This window comes from Cyrtonyx montezumae, unplaced genomic scaffold (assembly GCF_038088225.1).
Source record: "Cyrtonyx montezumae isolate F1298 unplaced genomic scaffold, pur_monq_1.0 scaffold_3, whole genome shotgun sequence".
In the NCBI taxonomy this organism is placed as follows: Eukaryota; Metazoa; Chordata; class Aves; order Galliformes; family Odontophoridae; genus Cyrtonyx; species Cyrtonyx montezumae.
This window is the reverse complement of record NW_027072034.1, coordinates 95642314-95669075: the sequence shown is the minus strand read 5'-3', so window position 1 is coordinate 95669075 and position 26762 is coordinate 95642314. Positions and strand designations below refer to the sequence as shown.

The 26762-nt window shown below is 41.7% G+C and overlaps 2 protein-coding genes across 2 annotated transcripts in view; both read left to right on the top strand.

Moving 5' to 3' along the window:
- GYS2 (glycogen synthase 2) overlaps positions 1-22751 on the top strand; it is an 88202-nt gene extending 65451 nt beyond the window's left edge. Inside the window, exon 17 of the mRNA XM_065742470.1 lies at positions 22739-22751. The gene's annotated coding sequence lies outside the window, so the exon portion shown is untranslated. The remainder of the gene's footprint in view (positions 1-22738) is intronic.
- The window catches only part of IRAG2 (inositol 1,4,5-triphosphate receptor associated 2), a 35028-nt gene that overhangs the window by 7434 nt on the left and 832 nt on the right, over positions 1-26762 (top strand). Inside the window, 30 exon segments of the mRNA XM_065742443.1 lie at positions 393-470; positions 909-965; positions 2922-2981; positions 3089-3153; positions 3244-3340; positions 4655-4799; positions 5007-5104; positions 7434-7597; positions 9118-9232; positions 9665-9827; positions 11739-11800; positions 12596-12661; positions 13607-13715; positions 14743-14890; positions 15670-15751; positions 18575-18621; positions 18720-18784; positions 18911-19027; positions 20916-20989; positions 21121-21187; positions 21967-22021; positions 22108-22135; positions 22442-22582; positions 23006-23140; positions 23608-23755; positions 24644-24687; positions 24971-25048; positions 25149-25213; positions 25621-25722; positions 25860-25964. Of these exon segments, the coding sequence (XP_065598515.1) occupies positions 393-470; positions 909-965; positions 2922-2981; positions 3089-3153; positions 3244-3340; positions 4655-4799; positions 5007-5104; positions 7434-7597; positions 9118-9232; positions 9665-9827; positions 11739-11800; positions 12596-12661; positions 13607-13715; positions 14743-14890; positions 15670-15751; positions 18575-18621; positions 18720-18784; positions 18911-19027; positions 20916-20989; positions 21121-21187; positions 21967-22021; positions 22108-22135; positions 22442-22582; positions 23006-23140; positions 23608-23755; positions 24644-24687; positions 24971-25048; positions 25149-25213; positions 25621-25722; positions 25860-25964 (2780 nt within the window).

The following is a 26762-nucleotide window of genomic DNA, read 5'->3' as shown; positions in this document are numbered from 1 at the left end:
GATGCTGGTGTCACCAAGTTAATCTCACCCTTACGATTCTACCTTCTGACCAAAAGCTTGTCTACAGTCAAGACATCTCATAAGATAGAGCTTGTTACCTTAAAAATTTTTGCCTTTGACTTTTAGGACTTGCTTAAACAAAGAAAAAGCAGATGAGCAAAAATTACAGTGCAATTCCTATTGTCCAACATGCTTGCAGCATCAGACCTTTATTTTGAAAGGTGTAGGGAGTGTGAGAGGAAGTAGGAGAAGAAAGTTTGTGTGTGCATAAATGCTGTTACTGCTTTAGAGTAGGCAGTAGCTTGGGGGTGGAGGTGTTATTATTCCTAGTTTCTTCAAAGAGAAGCTGTCAATCTGTTCAGCTGTGCCTAAGCATTCTCTGTTCTGTTCAGAACATTAGGAATAGCATGGACTCTGATGGACTCCAAAAGAAGATTTTGGATCTCTCTAAAAATGCAGCAGAGCTTCAAGTAAGTATTTTGACTCCAGGAGACATGAGAAGTCAGACTGTGGTCTACTCAGATCTAGCTTCCTTCTCCAGAAGTTAAACTGAACCTGTCTTTGTTAAAGAGCTGCAGTGTGGTCCAAACATGGCCCATTTGACAGCTTTGACAAAGAAAATTACTATCTGGATGCTAAAAATTAGATTAATGTAGGAAAACCACATTTTTATTTGATCCCTCAAAGTTAAGCTTTCAGAAAACCCTTTCCTCACTGTTTGAGGTGATGTATTAGGAAATTGCACTTCGGCTGATGTTGCTGATGCTACTGGCCCAGACAGGCAAGAAGAGAAGGGTTGATTGAGACCTTTAATTGGGTGCAAAATTTTAACTTTAAGATATCACGCCAGCTAAGAATAGAATTGTGTTCTAGTTCATGCTGATGACTTTGTTCTCTGCACTCTTCAGATGCAGGTACATATCTATGAGAGCACTGTGGTGAATAAAGAGGCAAGCCTAAACCAGGTTAGTTGCTTTGATTTTTTTGTTGATGTCTTGACTGACAATAGTGAGATGGGATGATTTGTAAAAGAAGGCAAGGCTACAGTCTTCGCTGTAGTGCTTTGATTTCTAATGTTCTCACACAACAGAACCTGATCCTATAAATGTCTTCAAAGTAGGCGAGATTTTCTTTAGAACCTGATAATGAGTCAGCATAACTTAAGGTTGCTGGAATTTGCTGTTCCTTATTACAAAAAAAATTGCAACATTTTAAAACAAACTTCAGAAAAATGTGCAAAGACTTCTGAAGGCCACTTCCCTCAGTAGTTGGCAAAAGAATGTACCTGCTCTAATTAGCTTAAATTAATTAATTTTGTGCCAAAGTGGAAATGGTGATCCAGAGCCCTGTGGAAAATAAAATCTGTTTTCTTCATATTGAGATGTATATCCTTCAGGAAAGGCTAGATAACTACTTTTATAGTAGTTTTTGTTCTTGCATTTTGTACTTAAATGCAAAAACATGAGACCACATTAGAGTTTCAGCGTATAAATTGTGCAAAGCACTTTCTGGGCTAATGAAGTTTCCATTTAGCTGAAGATGCTCTAAATCAGCTGATGAAGTATTTAACTCTCAGGCTCTCCACAAAAAAATGAGCGTGGTTTGAATTCAAATAGAGACAAGACAGAATCAGACTGTGATCCAGCTGATAATTTTATAGCTGACATCTCCCCACCCTCACCCCTGCTCTCAGAAGCAGTTTAATAGCTTGTACTTTCTCCTACTTGAATGATTTTAAACTTTTTCAGACTATGTATTATTCTTCCTTCCCATGTTTATTTAGTCTATTGTCAAGGGAGGGGATTTTATTTGCTGAATAGAGTGCATGTTTCTGTAGGTCAGGGTGATTGGTTTGCATCAGCTTGAGGAAAACTTGACGTGGACAACTTGATTTTGTTGGTTTTAGGATTTAGACAAGGATTTACCTCAAAGGTATTTTCCTTAAAAGACAAAGGCGGGAAAAAACCACACACAAGAAAAAGGCTCCTTATCCATTATCCAAAGGGAAATATTTAATCAAGCAGATAAAACTAGTTTCAGCTCACTGGAAACTATTATGGCAATCTTTCTTTACCCAGCTCTAGACTGTAGAAAGCACGTCAAGATTTAGAACACCTATGTTTCTTTATATTTCTATATCTTTGTGGTAAACTTCAGCACCATAGGTCAGCCATCTCTGTTAAGGCTGGAAACTTGATTCTATAGACCACTTTTTCTGCGTGTGCTTGGATTTCTCTGTTCCATCTCTTTCAAATGCCTCAAGTATTTTTAAAGAGGATGAGTAGGTAGAAGTTAAAAGGCATGAAAGGACAGGAATCTTGCTTCCAGTTGCTGTTTTCTCCAGGAAATGCTTCAGTTTTCTGTGCAGCACATAATGCAACTGGAGCCCATTGCTAGAGCGTGATGCAGGAAAGCTGCTGCTTCTACTGTCTTGCCATGAGGGTTGGCATGTTCTCTGTCAGCCCTTCCAGTAGGTGTTTAATTTGTGAAGCTTTATGTTCTACCTTTAATTGTGAAAGCAAATGAGAATAAACCTCTTGTAGAACACAACAACTAGCTTTAAGGGTCAGTTGGTATAGAACTTGTGCCATACTTTATATAGTGCAGGTTTTCAACTAAAAGTAGAGGGCTTCTTTTTAACTGATATAGCTGATATGGGAACCAGGTAACTAATGAACTAAAACATAGCACCTGCAAAGTGTTTTCCTATGCTCTTCACTGCATGACTTTTGGGAAAGCTCTTCCAAGTGCTTTCTGTTAGCCAACAGGCGAGGCATTCTTTTGCAGCTTGCTGCTGTGTTGTAGGATTGAGTATGCTTTGTAACTAAACACAATACTTAATAATAAATATCTATAACTACAGTTCAGTGTGCTAGTCATCAGGCTGTATGCTTTGAAGTTTTTCTCCACAATCTTTGCAGAAGGAGCAGGACATCAAAGAACTGAAATTAACCATTGTGGAGTATTCCTCGATCATAGAGGTATGGTAGTAAGCTTCATTACTCTCTGTTTGGGGGACAGTTTGCATGTTCTGTGTTTCTTCTGCATGCCTGTCTCACTCTAACTAGGTCTGGTATATGTATTTTAGACTTTGCGGTCAGAAAAGAGTAAGCTACTGGAGGACATGCGGCACATGCAGCAAGAGTTGATCTCGTGAGTATTGAAAGCAAGTGCCAAGTGAAAAATAGTTCATAAGGAATAAAAAAAACAATTTTGATTTTTATTTTCTCCCACTTCTTTTAGAAATGGTTTGGGCTTCCCATTGATGAAACTTAATGGTAGTATTCCTGAAGAGATGAATTCACTGGACTGTGAACTGGAACTTGCTCAGTCTTCTGAAGTATGAATCAGATCCTTTTGAATCATATTCCATTTGTCTTGCATCAGTAAACTAAAAACAAAGCTTGTTCTCTGCAGATGGTTAGATAATTCTGGAGTTAGGATTTATTAGTCCTAGCATATAAGCATAGAGCGTGGGGGTTACAGTGTTGTTCTAAGTATGCTGTAGAAAGTCCAGATAAAAGCAGAAAAAAATACTTGGATGTGTCTATCTGACAGAGTTAGGGCTGTTTATTTAGCTGGCAGAAGAAGAGACTGATAGATGTCATCAAACATGTCACAGGCTAATGAAGAAAGTAAACAGTGCCTACACTGGACACAAACAATGACTTTTACATTGCAGGAGGAGAGATTTTTCTTGAAATCTAGTGTAGTGAAAAAGAAAACTAAGCACCAGAGCAAACATCTGAGAAGACTGTAGTCTTGATCTAACTTCTCCTTTAGAAACTAAAGAGCATCTATTTGCAGGTGCCATTCCTTTGCCTTTCAATGAAAAGAATGTTCCTTAACATCTGGGAGTCCTGTCTAGCTGTTTTTTTCTGAAGTTGTTTGCCTCTCCCACTCTCTTCTGAGTTACTATAATTCTTCGGGTGAGCCAGGCACAAGCTGGTCATTGAGCACTGCAGCTGTGCCTGTTGGGTTGGAGCTGTAGTGTCCCCTGTGTCCACTGCAGTGAACTTCTGTGAACTACACTTTAGTCAGTGTAGAACAACTTTTCCAGTGGAGAACTACTGCATGAATAATATACTTTTATGTTGTGGTTTTGACTTCAGCTATTCTGTGCCTACTTCCCTAAATGCATTTCATGGAGTCCTATCCTTCCTTAGTGTTGACTTCTCTTCAGATACAGATTGTTTAGCAGAGCTGATTACAAATGTGCTATTGCAGTGACTTTTTAAAAATTATTTCTTTTTAAGTCTTTGCAAGAACTTTGCTACTTAGTTTTGTTTGCCACATTTTCAAAGAGGTAGTTAACATTTGAGGGAAAAGATTCTCTGAAGGACTGCAAATACAGGGCCAGTAGTGAGAGGTATACTTAACTAGGCACCTCTGATTCAGGAGTAGTGTATTGTCCCCTGCTGCAACTCTGCACAGCTGTAGCAGTCATTGTGTTTACCTCTCTAACACTGAATGAGATGCAGTTACACCAAATTGCCTGTAAAGCGAATAGGAGCTCTACTTTTTCTTCACTTGGTAAAACCTATTCTGAATAAGGGAAACCAGTTACTGATTTATTTTTTTTTCTTGCTGACTCCTGATGTGAAACTTAGATTGAATCATTCAATTTCTGGCTGGCTCTTCTGTCTCTTCAAAGATTGTCAAGACTGAATGCATGTCCCTGGATGAAACTCTGGACCGTGAAGTACTATTCTTACTTCAGGGACCTGAATATGCAGGAGGAAAATTTAAGGCTGTCATGCAAAACCTGGTCAGTGGTCTAGCTTACGAGTGAAGATGTGGTCTGTCATTACAGCCTTCTCAAACATTATTAATCAGCTGATCTTCATTTGTTCCACGAGAAAAAACTTATGGGGGGGGGGGGGGGTAGAGGTGGAGTACCTCTAACAATATAATTTGTCATCTACTATTCAATTCCTTGTGAATTAGGTAATAAGTAGCATTTGTCAGACTAGTAGATGGAATTTCTTATTTTTATTTTCAGCAAGAAGAAGTTTCTGCAGCAGAGGAGCTTGTCAAGGCTTCTTTACAATGGGTAGAAGATTCTGATGTGAATGCGAAGCAGACCTGGGAGAGAAAACTTGTGGTAAGGTTTTCTAAAGCTATTTTCTGATATACTCTCTGAAAGTTTTTGCACAGTCACAGTAATCTACTGATGCATACTATACATGTTACTTGAGGTCAAGGCAATCCATTTGTGGGCAGATACAGATGTATAGGAAAAAAAAGCATATTTTATTCTAACTCAATTTTTGTAGGTGAGAAAGAAGTGACAGTTTCTTACTCAAATGCTGGGCTTTTCCTGACTTGTCTTGTGTGACACATCACTTTGATAACCCTATGATTGGAGGAAAGGGTAGATGAAGCAAGTAGATTTGAAGTCAGATGACAACACAATGTAGAGTTAGCTATGAAGTTTTTCTGTGCACTGTTTGAAACTTGTTTATCTCTCAAACACTAGTTTTCTCCTTTGCTCTATTTGACAACAAAACAGATGGCTCCTTCATCAGGAAGAGGAGAAAGGAAGGATTTTTAACCAGATTCCCTTTCAAAAAGCAAAGTATTTGGCTCTTACTGGATGTGCTTCAGAAAGTTTCTACAAAAATACATTTTGCAACTTAATCATAAAATCACAGAATCGTGGAATAGTTTGTATTGGAAGGGGCCTTTAAAATCCATTCAGTTCCTGCTATGGGCAGAGCTGCCATCCACCAGCTCAAGCTGCCTAGGGCCTCATCCAACCTGACCTTGAATGTCTCCAGGGATGGGGCGTAACATATATTTACTGTTACTCTCATTTTCTCTTAAGGCTTAAGCTAAAAAGGGTAGAGTCAAAGTAACTGTGGCAAGAAGAGCTTTTCTCTCTGTTAGCAACTGTCTGCAGATACTGCTCAACCCTCTTACTCTTGTTCTTTCCCTGTCCCCTCCCCCGTTTTTTCATGTAACAGCTCAGTTTCTCAGATGGCCACCTTACTGGATGTAGGTTTGTTTCCTCTAATCTGTTAAGATGTTTGCTACACAATAATCCATCATACTGCATATTAGTGCTGTACATAATCTTCTGATATCTTGAATAGATCCAAAACCCTGTTCAGCCTACTTGGGTAATAACAGGTTACACCACAATATGCACTGTTTTAAGCTGTTAGCTTTTAAGCAGGAAGATACTTTTCTTTCTTTCATCTAGCACTGCAAAATGTTAAAACTGGCCTCCTCCATCCTTTCTGGTCAGTTGGAAGCAATTATTAGAGCCAGCCATCCTTTCTATGCTGCTATAGGTTTTTGATCTTTTAAAAACTTTCTCCTTCAAAACTCCACAGCTGAAAGATGTGTGTTGATTTACCTCTAATGTTGTATTCCCATTAAACATGTAAACCAGAAAACTTCTGTTATGAGTGTTGACCAGAAAATAAATTGTATTCTGGCTCACAGTGGGTTTTGCAGTTAAATTAAGCTAGCAGAGGTTCAAGAAAGCATGGTGCTTTAAAAATAGTAAGTCTCATATTCCCAGAACCTTGTAGATGGGAGGTGACTTCATGTCAAGCATACTGTCTTTGCCTAGAACATAATGGGTGTGTGGGAAATATGGTACAGGGAGTTGAACAATAGAAGGTACAAGGAAAAAAAGGTACTCTGAAGCCTTACAGGAAGTTTTTGTGGAAAAATCAATGAGATCTTCAGAAAGTGGGACCATCTATTGTCACTTGAAGCTTAAAGACTTCTTACCCCCAACTCTATAAAATGCATGATGGGCGTGTTTTGCTGGTGTGTTTTAAATCGTTATGTGCAAGTAAATTTCAAATGTGCCTGTGTTCTTGTGTGTGTGACTACATATGCATATGTGAATATATTTAAGGGTATGAAGATGATGACAGGAAAAGCTTTTTTGCCCCTTTCCTGCTGGAAGATAACTGTTACACTGTGTACATGCCCTTATAAGCCTCTACCGCTTATATGTCAAGTTGTGCTATTTCTAACAGCAAGTGCTGCTTGCCTTTTCTGAGGAGATTATCTTCAGGATGTGGGCATTTGCTTGTGGCCATATCCTGTGTCATTCCAGAAAACTTTCCTAGTGATGTTGTTTTTTAATTTGGAGCATGGTACATTGTGCTGTTTCTTTTGTTTGAAGCTTGTGGACAACGCTGGACTCTAATGTTCAAATAAGTAATATATCCCATGTCTTTGGGATCAGTGTTTTCCCCTTTGAACTAACGGAACATTCTATGAAATATGGTTCCAATGTTAAGGGTTTTTTTGTTTTGTATTTTGCATGATCAGTTGAATTATGATGGAAGAAAAGGACTGGGTTCTTCTTTCTTGATGCTTTATCCTGTGTCACATAGTTCAGGGTTCTAGTTTACCCTGTCTCTGTTCTTCCTCTAAACATGTGGCAACTCAGTCTCAAAATTCCACAGGTTCTCAAGCAGGAGTTAGGAGAGAGAAGGCACTTTTGGATCCAAAAACTCAATCTCTTGGAAAAATATAAAGAATCTCTAGATAAGGATTTTATTCGAATGGCAAGCAATCTGAGGCGAATCAAAACAGAGCAATTTCACCTAAGGAGAGAGCTCTCTGCCAGGTACCCCTTAAAAATAGATGTTTCATTTCTTTAAAGTGTATTCAAGTTTACTTTATTCTGAAGGAATTTTATTTTCCCCATGGATTTTTGGAGAACGGGTCTGGTTTTTAATGTGGTGTTACAGTGTGTGTGAGTTCAGGTGTGTGCATGAGGTAATCTATGATCTTGGATTCCTCTTTGAAAATATGAATGAGGACCACAGTGTGAGCAGTTAAAAGGGGATAAGTGGGTGGAGAGCACTGCCTGTCTAGCAGGTGCAACTGTTAAATAAACCACTGGTTGTGTGTGAAGAAAGGACCTGTGAAATACATACCTCTGGCTGTTGCTGCTTTTGGTATTACAAGCTCTACTCTTGAGAAAACAAGACAATGAGGTGCCTCACTAAATATGAAATATGAGGATTCTTTTTAGCCCATAGTTCCTTCTGGGAGATTTGATATTACAAATATGGCAGCAAAAGACAGCAAACCGAAGCCTCTGTTTGTCTTTCCTCCGATCTCTTCTCAAACATTTAGTAAACTAGCTAGTTGATTTGGGATTTTTTCTAATATTTTTCCAGAAAAAAATTGATCTGAGATCATTGTCCTAGACATTTTCATAGTGTCAGCCTTCCAGCACCCAGCTAAACCATAAATCTTTGTATGCTTGCCATTCCCTAGGTTCAGGATGCAGGCAGCTTACTAGAAGGGCTTTGCATCCCTGTGAGCTGATGCAAAGCAGTCACACTGCTCTCTCACTTCACTCAGATGCAACTCATATTGTTAATGTAGACCTCCCACCTGCTCTTCCTTCACTCAAGAAGGAGCTGACAAAAATACCAATTTCTTAAATCAAAAAATACTGCTTTCCTAGAGTTATCTCTCTGCATTCTTTGTGGTGGCTGCAACAAGAAGAAGAAATAACTGTATAAATGAGACAAAAAAAGAGTGAGTGAAGTGTTTGTGCAGAGTAAAAGAAGAGGTTTCTTGAAAGTGGTCATTTTTAGCACTGGTTCTGTGGTATGGCATCTGCTCTCTGTCAAATGAAATACCTTCTGGCGTACTGGGAGATCAAGCAGAGGAAGCTGTTACCTGCAGTAACAGGGTGTCACAGCTCCAGGGTGTTTTTGCTATGACTCACTCTATTGATTACTTTGAGTAGCTTAGACCAAGCTTTCACAATTTGTTCAAATAAGCTTTTTATTTTTGAGATGCCCCTGGATAATCTACAAGCTTTTACCATGACACCCAGTTGGCAGAGGCTGGCACAGCCTTTTTACTGTTTAGTTAAAGAGAAACCAGGGAAAATCTTTTTCTTCCTACTTTCAGAGCTGCTTTAGGGAAAAAACCTGTCTGTATACTAGGTTAAATTGTTCTTGCTAAGCAGGAAGTCTTTGGTGCTCAGTCCTGGAGAGCTGTGAGATGTAATGGCTGAATATGGTTCTTAATGTGTGTCTCAACAACGAGCATGTGTCATCTCGCAGGCATGCCTGCTCTAAAATGTCAGTAACGGATTGTGGTTTGTGCTCTCGCACCCTGCAGGCAATGTGAGATAGAAACTGTCAAACAGTTGCAAGAAGAAACTGCTGGCCGGGCAGAAGCTCTTGGTTTAGAGCTGCAAAAAGCTACAAAGCAGCTTGAGGATATCAGCAAGCAGGTAAGGAACAGACGTGTTTCTTCTTAGCTGAGAAGAAGCAGGCAGATGCAAAGCACTGCATGCAGTGCATTGCTGCTCTTGAGAAAGGAAGTCCTGTGTTCAGAATGGAGTGCCTCATTGCGAAAGTGGAACCAGCAAAGGAAGTAAAATTTGAGGGGGTGGTGACAACAGTTTGCTGATGAAAGAGGCAGCATTGCATATTTGTGGTGGCTTTAAAAAAAAAAAAAAGGAAAAAAGCCAAGAATAGCTTCCATACACAGTCCACCCCAACTGTAAAAATGCAGAAGTTCAGAGGGAGCTTTATCACTTCCTGAGAGAGAGCAGATGCAGTACAGTTTCATTTATGTGATCTGTAGAGGCTCCTTGTATTAGGCAGGCTGTTTTCCTTATTATTTTCCCATTCTTTTTTTTTAAACATTGTTTTGTGCTTAGAGAGAGGACCAAGCTGAAGCCTTTCACTCTGCTTGCGAGGAAGCTGCATCCCTGAAATGCAAGTTAAAGGAAGCCATTTCTGAGCAGCAAAAGCTTAAGGATGTGAATGCAGCTCTAACAAGCACTTGCCAGTTGCTTCAAGAAAAAATGGAAGAGCAGACAAGTGAGTAACTGTTGGCAATGTGACAACATTCACCTTTGCATGGGCAAATACTTTATGGATAAGTTATGGCAAAAGGGGATAATACTGACCTGCAGGTAAAATGCTCTGTGGAAGCGAGTTGGATGGGATTCCCATGAGTGGCTGCTGGGCTGGGCAGGAGCTGCAAACTCCTAATACTACTTATGAGGAAGGTTTAGTAATTCCATGGGAGGCTTGTCGGTACTGAAGTGTGTTGTTCACACACCTGAATAGCCCTAACAGTCATCCTTCTTTTTTAAGCTTCCTGTGCCAAGGAGACTTGGGTTTTATGCTCTGCATTCAGCTTGTTTAGGCTTGCTCTGTGTGAGCAAATAACTGTGTGGTATCTTTGCTAGAAAGCAGTCATGTAACTTTATTGTACGTGTGTGGCTTCTACCATGGAACAATGAAAACTTAATTCTGTATCTTGCTTGTTAACGTCCCCACATCATAAAGTTGGGTGAATAAGTAGTTGGTTTAATTCCAGTGTATATGGCTTTTCCTGTCCAAATACGGAAGTAGCTATTGCTGCCAGGTAAAACTGATTTAAGCCCACTGAACATCTGACCTCAGCTTGTGGACAATGCCAAAACTTTAGTCACGTGCTTTCATGTTTGCTGCTTTCTTTGAGCTATGCAGTGTTTTGTAACCAAAGGCATAACAGTGGGAATAGTGTCATCTCTCAGTTCTAAATAAGTGCTTCTGCAAATCAAGCTAGCGTGAATCTGGAGTGAGAACTCCAGATACTATGAAGGAGGCTGATGCCACTGATCCAAAATTAATAAAGAAACAAAACCAGAACTCTACTGCCTTGAGAATGTCTGAGACTTTTACTATAAATGACTCCAGGTAGTTTGCAGGAGTCTTCCTGAGGATGAATAGAAGTAAACTGGTAGCTCTGCAGAGAAGTTCAAATATGTTATAAAGAACAGGACAGACTAACAGGGATTGGTCAGAGCAAGGACAATGGTTACTGCAGAAAGCCCAGCAGGCCTAGTGCCCCCTCTGACAAAAGGCCTGGATTGTTTTTTTCCTCTCCCTGCCTCCCACTCCATTTCCCCACTTCTTTCTCCTGCATGATGAGATAAAATATCTGAGAACCTGAAAGCTGAGGAAGCTTGCTACTCAACCTGTCAGCCTAGCACAAGTCCTCCTGTGTTTCAAATGTGGAATGATGACTTGAAACTAATTGCTGCAGCCATCATTCAGTGAAAAAACTGAACAACCTGCCTTCAGTTTTTACTTGGGTGCTGAGGTGACACTGCTAATGAAATCTTTCTTCTTCCTCCCTACTCGCACAGTATTAGATTTAGTTTTTATATCTCAAGAAGCTTGTATCAAAGTAAAAACTACCAGAGGCAGGCCCCAATGTCACCAAACTTGAACAAAGAGTGTTTCTAAGTGTGAAGTAAAACCTATCCGTGGAAGTTCAAGACTGCTTTGGGTAGAGCCCTAGGTAACCTTACCTCATGGCTGGCAACCGTGCCCATGGTGGGAACCCAGAACTCTATGGGCTTTAAGGTCCCTTCCAACCCAAGCCGTTCTATGTAAACTTTTGTACAAATCCTTCTGTTCCAGAAGTCTGTAATAGTTGTTCATTTCCATAGGGAACTGTAAGACTGTCAGTGTGGGGAGGGATCTCCCCTTCACAGAAGAACAAGGGAGACATAATCACAAGTTAAAAAGTTCCCAATATTGTCTGTATGATGGAACTTTCAAAACAAAGTATGCTTTTAAAACTCTTTCCTGTGAAAACTGTTGTAAGCATAACAACACTGAAACAAAATGTTATAGATTTGTGACAGGCAGCATCAAGTTTATGGGCACTTTAATGCTGGACTGCTCCTTATCAAATTGTAAGGAACACTGAATCTTACAAATGTCTCTTCATAGCCACTGTTATTGCGCTGAGAGGGGAGCTGCTTAAAGTGCGACTCTGTGAAAGGCTTTATCAGGTACGAAGCTTGTCTGGTTGGAGAAGAAAAGGTAGGCTTGCACAAGAGGTGCTCTGGTGGAAGGGCATCTACAGCTGAGCTATGCTGCCAAATCACTTGCAGTTCCATACTTTCTGGCTGCAGAGTGAGCTGTATATGCTGATCTCCATTACATTTTTCTCTCCCAGTGAAGATGGACTAGACCTTACTGGTGTGGTGTTGGTCTCAGTGTAAACAGTTCTACATGATTATATCAAATGTAGATTCAGGGAACTTTCCTGGATGCACGGTGTGGTTTCATTATTTATTTTTCCCCAGTCAGCCCCTTCTTCTGAAAGGCATCTTGAAAACAACCGCTTAAAATCTCTTTACAAAACACTTCCAGTATCCAAGGATTGGGATGGCAAATAAAGTGACTTCTACCTTGTTCTCTTCTGTGGAGATACATTGGAAATTATGTAACTCTAGAATAATTTGCTTTGAATAAAAATACTTCCCTTTGGGAGGGGGTGGAGGGGGAGATATAGCGGGAAGACTTTCCCAACTGGCTCTAGTAAAGAATGCTGTAGCTCAGGGTCTGAGCAGTCTGAATTTAATGGAGAATATGAAGGTATTTATAAAGACAAGCAGAATCTTAGACTGTAACGGGAGCATCAGAGGGGCAGAATCAAAACCGTGGACCAGCTGCGTGTGAATAAAACTTCTATTTGTGCATAGAAGTCTACAAAATTAAAGGCTGAAGCCAACAAGGGGGAACAACTGCATATTTTTCTAATCCGATAATTCCTTTTTTTCCTTTTTTCTCTACTGCAACAGCTCTGTGTAGGTGAAGAATCTGTTGACAGTCTGCTGCCCACATCAGCAGAGCCAGTGAGAGGGAAGGTAAGTGGTTCTGACCATTGCCAAGGCTGCTAAAACACAATGCTTGTTTTGGCAGTATTTTCCTTAGTGATTTGGAGGAAAAAATCTTTCCTTGTGAGAACGTTTGTCAAGTCAATTAAATTATCTGATTATATGCATTTTATATACATATTTGTTTTGTATATTCATGTGTATATGCGCACATACAAAAGTATATTTGAAGTTTTGTTGCAAAGTTAGTTTAGTATTGCTTCTTAACAATCACTGTGATAAAGTGTAGGCATTTGTTAAGATGCCTCTTGAGATGGGTCAGAGACTGAAGATGGAGCTGCATTTCTCAACTTATGTTTCATTATTAATCATTCTATACAGTGTTTAATCAAATGCAGCTGTGTTAATGTTTCAGAAGTTTCTTTTGGCCATCTTCATCAGCACTATGCAGCAAATAAATGTCATGTGTTGTGGGGTATGTGGGCAGTGCCTTCTCTCCATGCAACTGGGCTTAAGCTGGACCTCTTCAGTCACCCCTGCTGAAGAAAACTCATTCTGCTTAGTAGGCACCAGGTGTTGGGCAAGCATTCTCTGTCTTGGTCTGCCTCATTGGTTTTACTCTAGCTGTACTGGAAGCAGAGAAGGAAAGATTGGGGTGGCTTTGGTTTGTTTTCTTTCACCTCCTGTGCTTTGTCCTGTGTTTATCCATTCCTTCCTTTTTTATCTACTCCCAAACCTAGCTGAAACCAGTGTTATCTGTCACAATTGTAAAGCTGGAACTTGAATTGTTCTACCTCTTCTTGTATCCATTCTGCCCTTGAAGGATTTGTTTTTCTAGAAAATGTGGGGGGAGGGGAAATTGCACAACTTAATATTATATTATGCAAATACAATTCTGCATGTGTGTAGTGCTGGTGGAACCAGTACATTTATCATGGTTGAATGCAAGCTTTTCTTTATTTGTTTTTCTATTAGCAGTTCTACTGCCCTAAAAGACTATGGAGTGAGAAACCTACCTTGTGCACTGAGTTTCCCAGGACTTTGCCCTCAGATATTTCATGCTGGAGTCTTACTCCTCTGCTAGGTAAGACTTAGTGGTGTTGGCAGATTTTCTGTCTCTTCCTGAAGTATAGTAAAACTTAAATTGTATAGAGCAGTCTTGCCTCAGGTAAACATGCTTTAGACTATTTTGCATGTGATCTGAGGTTGAATCATGTTTTTAATGCTTTCAAGTAAAGATCTGAAAAGATGTCTGTCTATAAGTCTGCCAAGGGTCCCCAAAAGCATAAGGAGCTATTGAGTAGTTCACACATGCAAGAACACTCCTGGCAAGATCCTTGAATTGGTGGGACATAGTTCTTCCCATTCATCCCGTTGAATTTGCTGAAGCAGTGAGTGGCACCCTGCTACTGAGTTGGGGACAATTCTTATTTATAAACTCAAGTGGGTAACATAGCCTTTAAGAATCAAACAGTAGCATTTCTGATTTCTTTGTTCATATGTGATTTGTATTTTCCTGCAACTTCTGAGCCTTACTCTACTGCACAGCAGAGTGTATTTGGGGCAATACTTCCTCCATTAATGAGCAGGTACAGCACAGTGACTGCTCCAGTATGAGCTGTGAAATACTCAAATTTAATCCTGCCCCATACTTGGAGGGGAAATGAAAGATAAATTTTCTTGACTGCTTGTGCTTTTTAAAATGCTCTAACACAGGATGTAGCTGCAACTTACTGTAATATTGTGATGCTACTGCAAAGAAAACAGGTATTTGCATCTTGCAGCAATCAAATATTGATGGAAAAAGTCCTCTGTCAAATATCTATTTCCCACTGTCCTCTACCACAGAACAACATTTCACTAGGCCAATACTTTGCCATACAGAAGTTTCAGTGACCTGACTGATGAGAAATCCCTATCCCTGAAAGTTACAGAGGAGTAAAGCCCAGCTGACCTAACCCTTTATACAAGATGAAAACTGTCTCATTATAAATTTCTGTTAGATTGGTCTGCTTCTTTGTTATCTCAGATTTAGGAAATGAAAGTTGATGTAACTGACTGTGACAACTTTGCCTGCGCCTGACTCTTCACATTTCTTTCACTTTCTACAGATGCTCTAAACCTGGAAACCTCTGGCCCAAATAACCTTCCTGAGCACAGCTGGAATCCACCTTTCAGACAGAGCTCTGTCACCTGCCTCTTTCAAAGCTGTAATCTGTGGTGTGCATCTGTTTCAGATGTAACATCAGTAGGGTGCAAGTAAGATGGCAGGATAACCTCTTCGGGGAGAAGGATGGGAGACAGCTTGGGATGTAGCAGGTCTTAGGGGAGGCTGTATCCCCAGCACATGCTGGTCTCAAAAGCTGAGCACCTCTTAATACTGGGTACTCAGTGGCTAGCTAAAGGTGTTGTAGGTGAACATCTTGCTTCTCTTTTCAACAGTATTAATTTTTTTTACTGAACCACTGGTATGGCCATCAGGCAGATATGGTGTCAGTGAAAACTATTTCTTGCTGGAGAACTGAGGTAGAATATAAGTGTTCTTGTGTCTATTTCAGAATTTAACTCATGATGACACTCACATTTAGGAGCCAAATTCCTATCCATCTTGAGAAGAATTTTTTTGGCAGAATTCAGAGCAAGAATTCTAAGATCTTGCCTATCAAACTGCCTCCTTATATCTCTCAAACAGATTGAACTATTTAAGACTGAATGCAAGCTAACTAATGTCAGTGAATATTTAAAAAGCAAGCTAAGGATGTTCCTGGAGATGCAGAAGCAGTCTGCAGCAGGAAACTCAGCAGCTTTTGAAGCTTTTGCCATAGGCTTTCTCTAGAGCAGTGCTGTGTGGAGGAGGTTGGGAAGGCCAGGTGGTGGTTCTTGCTGTTTGGGGGAGGAGGGATTGATGTTTGTCATGAATTTCTCTTGGAGACCAGCTGTCTGACTGTACAGATAGTGGTGACTTTGGTTGTTATGTGCTTAAGGCAATGTATCTCACTGTTGTTCAGGCAATATGCAAATAAAATGTGTATTGCCAGGTGGAAAATATACTCTGCTGGTGGCTATACTGATTCAGACCTTCCTGTTTCCATTACAATGATGGACTCTTCTCTTACTGAGGTGAGTGCTGTCTCTGATACTCCAAAGGTGGCTTTGGATGGGTTCAGGCACTGCTATGCCTATTTGTAAGGCATTGTAGATTAATCAGCACTGCAGTGGAGCTGGCACCAGCCAGCAGGGTGCTGAGACATTTTGTCTGGGATGCTCCCTTCTGCTTGGGCTGGAATACTGTTGTTACTGACCTAAATGTGACGATGTTCGTGTGCCACAGGATCATGCTTTTAGCTGGGGGGGGGTAACTTCTGAATGGTTTCTAGACTTCAGCCAGTGCTATTTGTATGGTAATACTCAGATCTGTCAGGGAAGTCTCGGTGACCTCACTATGCATATGCACCTCTAAGTGATGACAGGATGTTTTAGCTGTGAATGCTGCCTTTCTCTGCACTTTTTCCCACAGCTGTAACAGCTGAGAAATAACATCTTTGCTGTATGTAAGACCTTCCTTTAACCATGTGCTCAGGTGCTTTTACCGCTGTACTGAATTCTGCATCTATCAAACTGCTTCCTCCTACTGTTGGAGCTGTCAGTCGGTTTTCTCATGGCAATAGCCACATGATCTATGGCTCAGCACTGTGCTCAGTGCCTCAGCTCTCACTGCTGAAATCCACACCTCAGCTCTGCCACACAGATATGGTTTTCTAATTAGATTTACAAGCTCCAGCATGGGTGGTGGTGAATATTGGTCAGTGGTTTCTGTGAACCTGGAAGCAAACGGTGCAGCACCAGTGAGCATGCAGTCTCAGGGCTGCCCTGGTCTCACTGCAGTGCAGAGTGAGGCAGAAAGTGCAATGAAGTAGGAGATGGATACTGCCTGTGGTCTCAGCAAGCTGCTCAGCTGGGGAAGAGAAGGTGAAGAATTCCCTCCCTCCTGCTGATGCAGCTTATGTCCTCTTAGAGGGATAACCTCAATGACTTTATTTAATCCTTCTGGGATTTGACAGCTTTGTGAAGTTGTTCAAAATGTCTGTCCTTCATTGTTCAGGAGCTTTCTGTAATTCCAACTGGACTTGCAATTGGCATTTTCCTTTTCCTAGAGGGAAACAAGAAGGAAAAAATGTAAACGTTGAAACTTGCCCTAAGGAAGAGGTAAAGGGGCTGTGTCCAGTACCTGTTCTGAAACCTGTGATGTGCAGAGGCATTTGAATACTCCAGGTTAATAGGACAGGTCTCTCTAGTTGTTTTATTTTGCACTGTGGTTGCAGATGTGCTTGACCAGACTGAGTCTTCCTGCATGTATCTCCAGGGTTTTGTCAGTGCTGTTGTTGTAGGAGATCAGGGATCCTAAATAAAGGATTACTTGTGAAGCTGGATTAGAATTGGGTCTTTCAGACTTGCTTTGACTGTATGAAAGTAAAATGTAGAAAGTGCTTTAGTTAGGACTGTTTTTCCAAGTGTAGCCTGTGCAGTTCCAATACAAGTGGCTATTATGGGGTCTTAAAAAAGGAGTTTAGGACTTTCCTTAATTGCAAAATGGGAAACCACTGATAATGTGGTTTACCCAGGGAGATCATGAAGGATGCTGTGTTGTGTTGGTTGGCTCCAGGTGCCGTCTGCTTTCTGGGTTGGCAGTGCATGCTCGTGCTTCAGGAATCCTTCAGGATTCCCTTGCTTCATTCTGATGTGCGTTCACCTCATATCTTCTCCCCAACTACTTGTGTAGTCCTACTGGCCTGAACAAAACTAAAGCAATGCTGAACTTCCTTAAGCTTAATTCAAATAAGAATAAAAATAGGCTGCATTTGCATTAAAGGGAACATTGTCTGGCTGAGGCACAGGCTCTGTGAGAGCAGTCAAGCTCTGGTAGAGGGGAAAGAAGGATATTTCCCATTTTGTCTCTTTGCATATTGAAAGACTCAAGATGATCTTGTTCTTGACGGTGCCATAGTTAGACTCAGGACCAGAACTACACTGCCATAGCTAAAGGCATTTGAGGAAAATTAGTTTCTTGCATTCCAAATTGTCTGCTTAGTCAAGTTGTTAAAATTAATCCTCTTATCTACTTAAATGAGTTGGGTCTATAGCTGAGCAGAGTTCTGTATGCTTCTTGTGACCTTAAAAAATGGTCACATGAGCATAGCATTGGGATAGCGAGGCAGTATGGCAATACGTGCTTTAGTCATATGGAAATGTGTTAGAGAATGTGAGGTCAGGAACAAAATTATCTCACTAAATATGATACTCCTGAGATGGAATTTCTGCTGGAAATTATCACTCCTAACAGTGGTATCGCAGTAAGCTGCATGTTACGAGTACAAGTAGTTATAGACTAACAGATTATTTTGTAGCCATGTACCATCTACATCCCTTCTGCTGAAGTAATTCAGGTACAGCTGAAGTAATTAAGACTTTGAGGTGACATGATCAGAGGGCTGGAGCACCTCTGTTATGAAGAAAGGCTGAGGGAGCTGAGTTTGTTCAGCTTGGAGAAGACAAGGCTCCAGGGAGACCTCATTGTGGCCTTCTGGTAACTAAAGGAAGCTTACAGGAGTCTGAGTTATCACATAGTTTGATAGTTAAGGGGGGAATGGCTTTAAACAAAAAGAGGGGAAATTTAGGTTAGATGTCAAAAGGAAATTCTTGGCTCAGAGGGCAGCGAGGCACTGGCACATGCTGCCCAGAGAAACTGTGGTACCCCATCCCTGGAGGTGCTCAAGACCAGGGTGGATGGGGGTCTGGGCAGCTGAGCTTGTGGGTGACAGCCCTGTCCATGACAGGGGTTGGGGCTGGGTGCGTTTTGAGGTCCCTTCTACCTAAGACATTCAATGACATAAGTTTTCTACTTGCAAGGCAACCTAATACTAACTCTTCTCTCCTCCTGTTAAGATGGACTGTGCAGAGCCATCAGTACCACTCAGTCTGATCCCATCCAGGTGAGGTTTTGTGTGAGGCTTTTAAAAACTATAATATTGTATAATATGGACAAGCATCTGAAAGTTTGTTTTGTGAATCTGTGAATTTGTTTTGACAGTGATCACTCAACTTCTCCCCAAGAAGTTCTTGCCTCCTCTTCAGAGAGCACTGCACCAGTAACAGGTAGGCCCTTAAACCAGAGTGCAGGTGTGTAAATTTCTTGTGCCAAAACTCTTGAAGTAGACATGCTGAAGTCTGTGCATTTGCTGACCAATAAAGCGTTCTGTCTTCTGTTGCCTGATATTCTAGGCTGCCATGTGATGGAGGAAAAGCTGCCTGAGTACTCATGTGCAAAAGAGGAAGCTATGCCAACTTCTGTGTCCATGGAGAGAAGTAACGATCAGGATATGGCTGGTTCTGTGTCAGGTACAGTAACTGCTGCAACCACGCTGGTGTTTGTGCTACAAGGAAATAGTTTGCTTCCAGCATGCCTTTAAAGTGAGGAAGCTGAGTAAGAGACATAACGTCAACTTCTGAGTTTGTGCTATTGCAAATGTGCACACCTGCAAGTGCTCTAGAAGCCAAGTCTGAATAAGGCTGTGCCCAGGAGGGTGCCTTACAGCGCTGCATGTAAGCACAAAGTAACTTGGTGGTATCAGTACTCTGTGTGGCTGCTAAACCCTAGGACGCTTTAGGAGGAAAAAGAATCTTTTCTTTGTTCCATGAAGTTTGGAAGCTATACTAGGTGCTTTTTTCCTCTTTTGAAGCTGATGCTCTGAGTGTGAGGAGATAGGGTGGGCCAGGAGGAGAGATGAGATGGAGATCTTTGTGTATGGTTCTGTCTTTCCCTATGGTCACGCACATCCCTAATTATTACTTCTACTAGATGTGATGAGGGCTTCTTTCACTTAAAAACTAAAAGCAAAGCAAAACTAGAATGTGTGCATAGCTGGTCTGAGTAAGCTTCACAGAGCATGTGAGCTTGCTTGTTTGTAACTATCTTTAACTTTTACCTAAATATAGGGCTCTTTTCTTGTCATAGTTTCTTGTTTTGTTTCTTCAGTGCTATCTTCCTGAAATCTAATTCAGTCTCCTCACTTAAATGTATTTTCTTTCTACTAATTTGCCTTTTCAGTTAATTTTCATAGTTGATGAAGGTACCTTTAGCAAGGAGGAAACAGACATGCAAAACGTATCAGGAAGAGTCCAAATGGCTTTAAAGTCTGAGATCCTGCTGTCAGCTTTACATCTCCCAACAGAAAGCATTTCCAGTGTTAGGATGGGGGTTTTGCTGAGTCTGCATTTGTGGTCTTTAATGCTACTGCACAATGTCTTCTGAAGGAGCTTGGGAGCCAGGTTGGACACTTAGGGCTGTGAAAAAGCAGCAGAGGCAAAGGGAGCACTGAGCAGAGGATGTTGCTAATGTGAAGGATGAAAAGAGAGAGCACTTCAGACCTGAAACTTCTCTTTTCTTGTGCCATTTCTCTATGTGCATCTGTGTATGTGGGCGTGCATGACTATATAAACAGCAAAAAAAAAAGATTGTTCTGAAAGCTATAAATAGTTGCCAGAGTTACTTGCACACAAGAAATTAGTTAAACTCTCCAAGACTTCTTTCAGTTTCTTAAATATTTTCCCTTTAATAGCTATCTTTCTGAAGGCTATTTTTGACTGCTTTAAACATAAACACTTTCTTTCAAGTGTCACAGTGTAGAATCTGAACTGGCATCATCAGTTCCTGAACTGAGCAGTTTGGCCTTTTGGCAAGGAGAGCTCTTCTGTTGGCTCTGCCAGCACCCAGCTGGGTCGTGTTTTTTCGGTAATGAGGGCAGCCCAGGTGTCAGGTGTTAGAAGCTTCTGGGCTACCGATATACCACAACTCTGTGCATTTCTCAGCCTGGTTATGCTTGAGATACTCTATAATGATAGCTGAATTAGCTTCTGTTTCTGATGTTTTGTCTGTTTCATAGCATGGAAGTGGAAAATGACAAACCCCTCTTAGCTTGTGCGTGGGTATTTTTCTCTAGAATTGCTGTGCTAATAGAAGTCAAAATAAAAACTCATTATAAAATCTTGCTAAATAACAAACAAATAAAGTCTCCGAGGGGAGAGGGAAGAAAAAATCCAGGAGAATATTACTGCAACTTTTGTGACTTCACCTGGAGCAACTCCAGTCAGAAGTAAGTCTCACTCATAAAAGTAACACATGCTATACAAATTATTTTTGAGACCAGTTGGTCAGTGGCTTGTACTCTGAGTGCTGGTGGCTTGTTTTGGTTTTATTACATTTGTTTTCTGGAATGTTTCTTCCCAGAACCTGACTTCATCAAGGAGGAGTCCACCCTGATGACGGGAGAACACAAAGCAGATCCCATAAGGAAACACCTGGTGAGAGTCCCAGTGACGTGGAAACGTTGAACTGTTTGGCTGAGTAGCGACAATGCAAAGCAGGAGGGGATGGGTCCCTCCAGGGCTTCTGTGACTCTTGTCTTGGTCTGACTCCCTCATGTGTCTTTTAGGAGATGGAAAACGAAGCTTCTAAAGAACAGAGCGAGGTAATGCCAGCTGTGATTCCCAGCAGGAAAGGTGAGAGGTGTTGAGTTAATTTGCTTAACTTACCAGGTGTGTGCCTTGGTCACCTGTGCCAAGAGCTGTGTGAGTGGATGTAGAGTACTGCCTGGGCTGTGCCAGTGATTGTTTGGGGCTTCTGTTTTAAGGGATGGATCCTGCAGTTAAACATCAGAATTGGGCTAGCAGTGAAGAAAGGAAGATGTTAGCGTGCAAAAACTTGCTTCTCTGATTTCTGCAGATACTGATCTAACCTGCTCCAGCTTCCTCTAAGCAGGAGGAAGAATCTGTTAAGATCTACAGAGGAGTTAGGGTGTTCTCCCCTTGAGATTTGTAAAGCAGCATCTATGCTAACTAGAATGTAGGGTACTGTGGTCCAGATAAGCTGGGAAGTGCTTCAGTTGAGCTGTGCTTAGCCACCCCCACTCTGTCACCTCACCCTTTTGCCTTTTGAGTAGAACAGAAGCTTGTGATGGTGTAGGTAACGTCCTGAACCTGTGGGTTGAGAGCTTAATCCAAAGCTTAGTATTATTAACGTTCCCCATGCACGTAAGGTGCGAGTTGAAGTCGTCTGAACAATTAACTTCTGTGGCTCCATGCAAGTGATAGTGCTCTGTTGTCACTGTTGCATGGATGCTGTACACGTGAGGTACACAAACTGTTTTTCCTGGGCAGGAGCTTAACACAGGGAATCTCAGCTATGGTTTCTGCTGGAGCTCTGAAGGCTCCCACAAACCTTTTTGGTGGATGTTGGGTTTTTTCTTCATCTTGGTTGAGAAAGCTTTTACTTTTTCCAGGGAGTTCACCCACTGCAGGTGGCCTTAAAGGAGATAAAGTGAAGCAAAATGAGCCGTAAGTGTTCTGACTTACAGTGATCACCTGCACATAGGAATTCACAGTGGCAGTCTGTTACATGATTGCTTCTTCTTATCCCACAGTGACTCTCCAAGTGAGAAGGAGGTGGAGGTAAGTCCCTACTGTCTGTGCCTTTACATATCGTGGCCAACAGAAAGACCTTGTAGATAAGCCATTCATTATGTATTGCTGTCTTTTCCCATATAAAAGAGTGCTCAAACCCAGTCTACATCTGTGAGTTGGTTGCAGATGGGAGGGTTAGCTTTGTGGAAGTGAGCCCTGTTTTATCTTCTGCATCTCTCCTATAACTTCATTATGGAGTGTATTCCAAAATCTCACTTCAGCATCCATATCGGCTTTTAAAAAATAACCTCTGCACCACTTGAATTGTTTTGAATTTTTTTGTTTCCACAATAGGCAGAATTTCTAAGGCTGTCTTTAGGTTTTAAATGTGACTTGTTCACCTTGGACAAGAGGGTGAGGCTTGAAGAAAGATCCCGAGAGTTGGCTGAGGAGAATTTGAAAAAGGAGATCACAAGTGCTCTGAAGATGCTGGAGGTGAGTGTAAGCTGGAGCTGTCAGGAGGGTGCATGGGATGAATGGTTGTCGCTGTCTCCCAGTATGACTTTTTTCTTCCAGAATTTGTAATACATCATGAACTAATATGATCAAATTAAGTGGTGAATTCAAAATAGGAGAAATGTCGTGCAGGAGGGGTAATCATCTGAGTGCTCAGGCAGTGGAGAGTTTCTATATTGCACAGGTGTGCAGAAAGAGCCCTGTACTCAGTTGATTTTTATGCTGGGTAAGATGAAGTCTCTGCCCACTGGAGGTCTCTATCAAGGTACACTGAGCAAGGCCAATGAGTGCTGATGTGGTGACTGTGAGCCCGAACACTGCCTCTCAGTGTCATCAGTTGAGTTTGCCCATTCTTCCCTACTAACAGCTCTCATTTGTTTTTCTCATCTATGTCCCTGTTAGGCTTTAGTTCCCTTGTGTGAAGAGGATAACCAAGCACAGGAAATTATTAAGAAGCTGCAGAAAAGCTTGCAGTTTCTCAGCCAGTATGCAGCCAGAGTTGCCAGCAGAGCGGAGATGTTGGGAGCTATTAACCAGGTAACACCTCCCACATATGTGTTTCTTATGTAAAAGCTTCTAGTTGTAGAGGGTTAGCAGTACCTGTGAGCTAGTTGCAGGGCTAGATTTGGGATTTTTAGAACTCATGCATGTGTATAAGTATGTAGAAGTGTGGAAGAGCAGCACAAGGATAAGTCTTGACAGTGCTAGCAAGTGTGTGGTGGGTGTTCGGACTGTAGCTCAAAGCGGGTGAGTTATAAGGACTCCGAATGGCATTCAGATAAGAGACATCACCAGAGAGATGAGACTTGTGAAACTTGGGCGTGAAATGAGAGATGGGTTGCAATGAAACTTTGTAGAGGTGATGCAACATCCTCTCACTACTGTCCACCACAGTACAAGATGGGAGTAGATAAATGGTGAAGGAGGGAAAAAAGAATCTTATAACTTAAGCATGACTCCTCAGGGAGACGCTTCCTCGCCTTATGGCTGTTTCACTCTGTCAGGAGAGCCGTATCAGCAAGGCTGTGGAAGTAATGATTCAGCACGTGGAAAACCTGAAGCGCATGTACACAAAGGAGCATGCAGAACTTGAGGAGCTGAAGCAGGTCCTGCTCCAGAATGAGAGGTCATTCAGTGCTCTTGGAGATCGAGGTAACTCCAACTCTTCAGGAGGCTGGCCCCTCCTCCTGCTGGGGTTTGCCAGACCTGTGTCTACTTAAAGCTCAGCATCTTAGGTGGAGGGGTTTGTGTGACTGATGTATCCCCTTTTCTAAAAATAGAAGAAAAATTCACAGTGTATTAACAACATACTATGAACGGACTTGTTTACGAGCTGTTGAGAATCTTAGGATAGTGGGAAGAAACAATGTAAGGAATATGTATGCACTGCACTTGTGGAAATCTTACTGCTTCTGGGCAGTACCTTTAGGTACTCATTCACCTTGCGGTGTTATCAGTAGTTATTTCTTTGTAGTTCAGTTTTGACTTTGTAGATGCTTGCTGCTCTTCTCTAAACTTGAATCTCAGCCTCCTGAACTGCAGGTGCTCTAATTTCCCCTGTTAAGCAAATGGCACAACGGTTGGGGTTTCAGACAGTGCCATGAATTTGTGTTTTTTTTTCCAGGAGAACCATGAAATTCTTCTGAAGTAAACAGTGTGTATTTTAAAAATGGATTGGGTGGTCTTAGTTGTGCACTGCTAAAGTCCTCTGAGGAGCCTCCTAAACTGCAGGTTGCTCTTTATTAATCTTGGCTGCAAGCAGTAACTGACTATAAGAGATTGGCCTGAAATAGAGTGTTTGACTTCATAATGGTAGAAAATGCAGCAGGAATTGATCCTTGCAGAGGATGTATAATGTGTGTATAGTAAGAACTTATCTAGAAATAGCTTTCTTTTTTCCCCTGTAATCTCATTTCTGCTTTCTGGGAGCGTTTTGATGCACTCTCTGCTTAGGCAGATACTGCAAAATGTCAGACCTTGCGTTACAACTAAATCTCATCACATTCCTGTGAGCCTTCCTGATGTTTCATCTGTTCACAGACGAGTCTACAAACAAAAAGCTCTCCAATTCCTTTAACTTCAAGGTATGGCCCTGACAGTTTAATGTGAAATGTCAGGTGTGTTTCTCAGTGTCTGTGTGTGGTTTCTTTTGCCAAGTCATGTGCTGGCACTTGGGTGCGTGCTTGATATGGTGGTTTTCTTTCCAAAATGGGCTGGTGCATGTGTCATTAAATACTCTTTGTGTGTCACTTCAAGCTAAGCATCAACATTGAGGTTTTTATACACCCAAACAGATGGTGTCTTGTGCACTCAGTGAGTAATTGAGACGTTCCATGATAGAGCCAGTAATGCCTTTTATCTGTATAGCCATCACCGTCCTTACGAAGAGTTAGCATTGCCACGTTGCCTAGGAGTGCTGGAAATGCAGGTGCTGGGATGCCGCTGGTAAGTAAAGGCTGCTGTGTGCTGAGACATTTGTCCCTTCTCAGAGGTGGCTGAGTTTCACTGGGAAAAGGCAGCTAAGTGGCTTATGCTTCTTCTGTAGGCCCAACTACAAGAAACTGCTGGAGATGATCGGAGTGATAAATTCAACAGGAGATCGAGCAGTTGGTAAAGTTGCTTGGCCTCTTCTTTGTCTAGGGTTAAGTGTATTCTGGCTCAAGCCGTGCCCGTGTAAAGCAGCTTGTGGAGCATCCTGAGATGTAAGAACGTTGGGCTGCATCTTTCACATTTGCTCTGTGAGCTTCCATAAGCGAATGAGCTTTTGTGACTAAATGCTGCAGCTTTTCTGTTTTAAATCTCTCAACCCTTAATTGAAAAACTAGAACTGAAATATGAAAACCAGGTAGCTAACGTCAATGGATTTGGTTTTTTTAATTAACAAAGACTAATTTCAGGTGACTAATCCTGAAACTTTTGTCTAAGTCCCAACCAAATGAGTAGGCTGCTGCTGAGTTTTTATTATCATGCTGTGTTTCTGGTGGGAAATTAAGGCAAATATGTTTAAAATCTGACAGGGGCCGACTAGGAGCAAGGCAAAATGAGAAGCGTCCTTCCCTACAGCGCTTCATTAGCACGTACTCCTGGACCGAGTATGAGGACGAGCATCCTGAAACTAAGTAAGTTCTGCAGAAACGCCCTCTGCAGTGTGCATACAGGGTTTGTTGCAACGTGCTCAGGGCTATAATGCAAGGGACTGTGAGCTGTCAAATCAAGTGCTTGGTGGAAATGGTTTGGAACTATTGCTTGCTTACAGAACTGAGCAGCTGGAATTGCCTGCTGAAATGCAAGAACAGCTATCAAGAAAGGAAAGTACCTCTGAGAAAGGAAAGTGTCCATCAAAGTGGAACCTGAAGTCAGCGTAAGTTCCCCCCCTCCACGTGGTCATGTGGTAAAGCAGTGTCTGGCTGTGGGAAGAGGAACCAAAGCTGTAAGTTTGGGTTTTGTTGTTAAAACAGACTTCTGAAATGAACTGACCAGGAATGAATAACATCGGGTACTGGACTCACCTCAGCAGGGATTTGTTAGGAGCCTTGAATGGTAGTGTGGAGATGGACTGCAGCACAAGGCTCCCTGCTCACTTTGATTTACTACTCTGTGCCTGTACTTATAGCTGAGCTACTGGGAGCTTCCAACATCTCTCATTTTAAAAACACAAATGAAAAAAACCACCTTTTTTTTTAATTGAGGTCTGTGCAATGCTTACTGGCAGTTCTGGCACAAACTGAGACAAGCAGTTATCGCCACTGAGCCTAGATCACTGCAGCTAACTTCTCTGGGTGTCACGGGTCAAAGAGGGGCTGTCCTTCAGAAGAATCCTCTCAAAGCTCCTCACCTTAAACTCCTGCCCTACAGGGAAGTAATTGTGTGCTCTCTACAGGAAAAACTGCATGAGTATCCTGAGCTAAAGCTGCCCTTTGTGCATTCCTGGTCAAGGGGGGAGACAATTACATGCTAGCATGTAAAACTGAGAAGACAGCTCCCAATGCTATAGAACCCTTGTCTGTCACCTGTGGTAGCTCATGATTTATTGTGCTTGTTCAGATTTTGGTTTGCTGTCTCAGTGAGTTGTATCTCTTGCGTTTTGTTTTGTGGGTGTTTTTGGTTGCTGTTTCCTTCTTAAGGATGAGGGTTGGGAGCGGAGCTGCAAGTTCTGAAG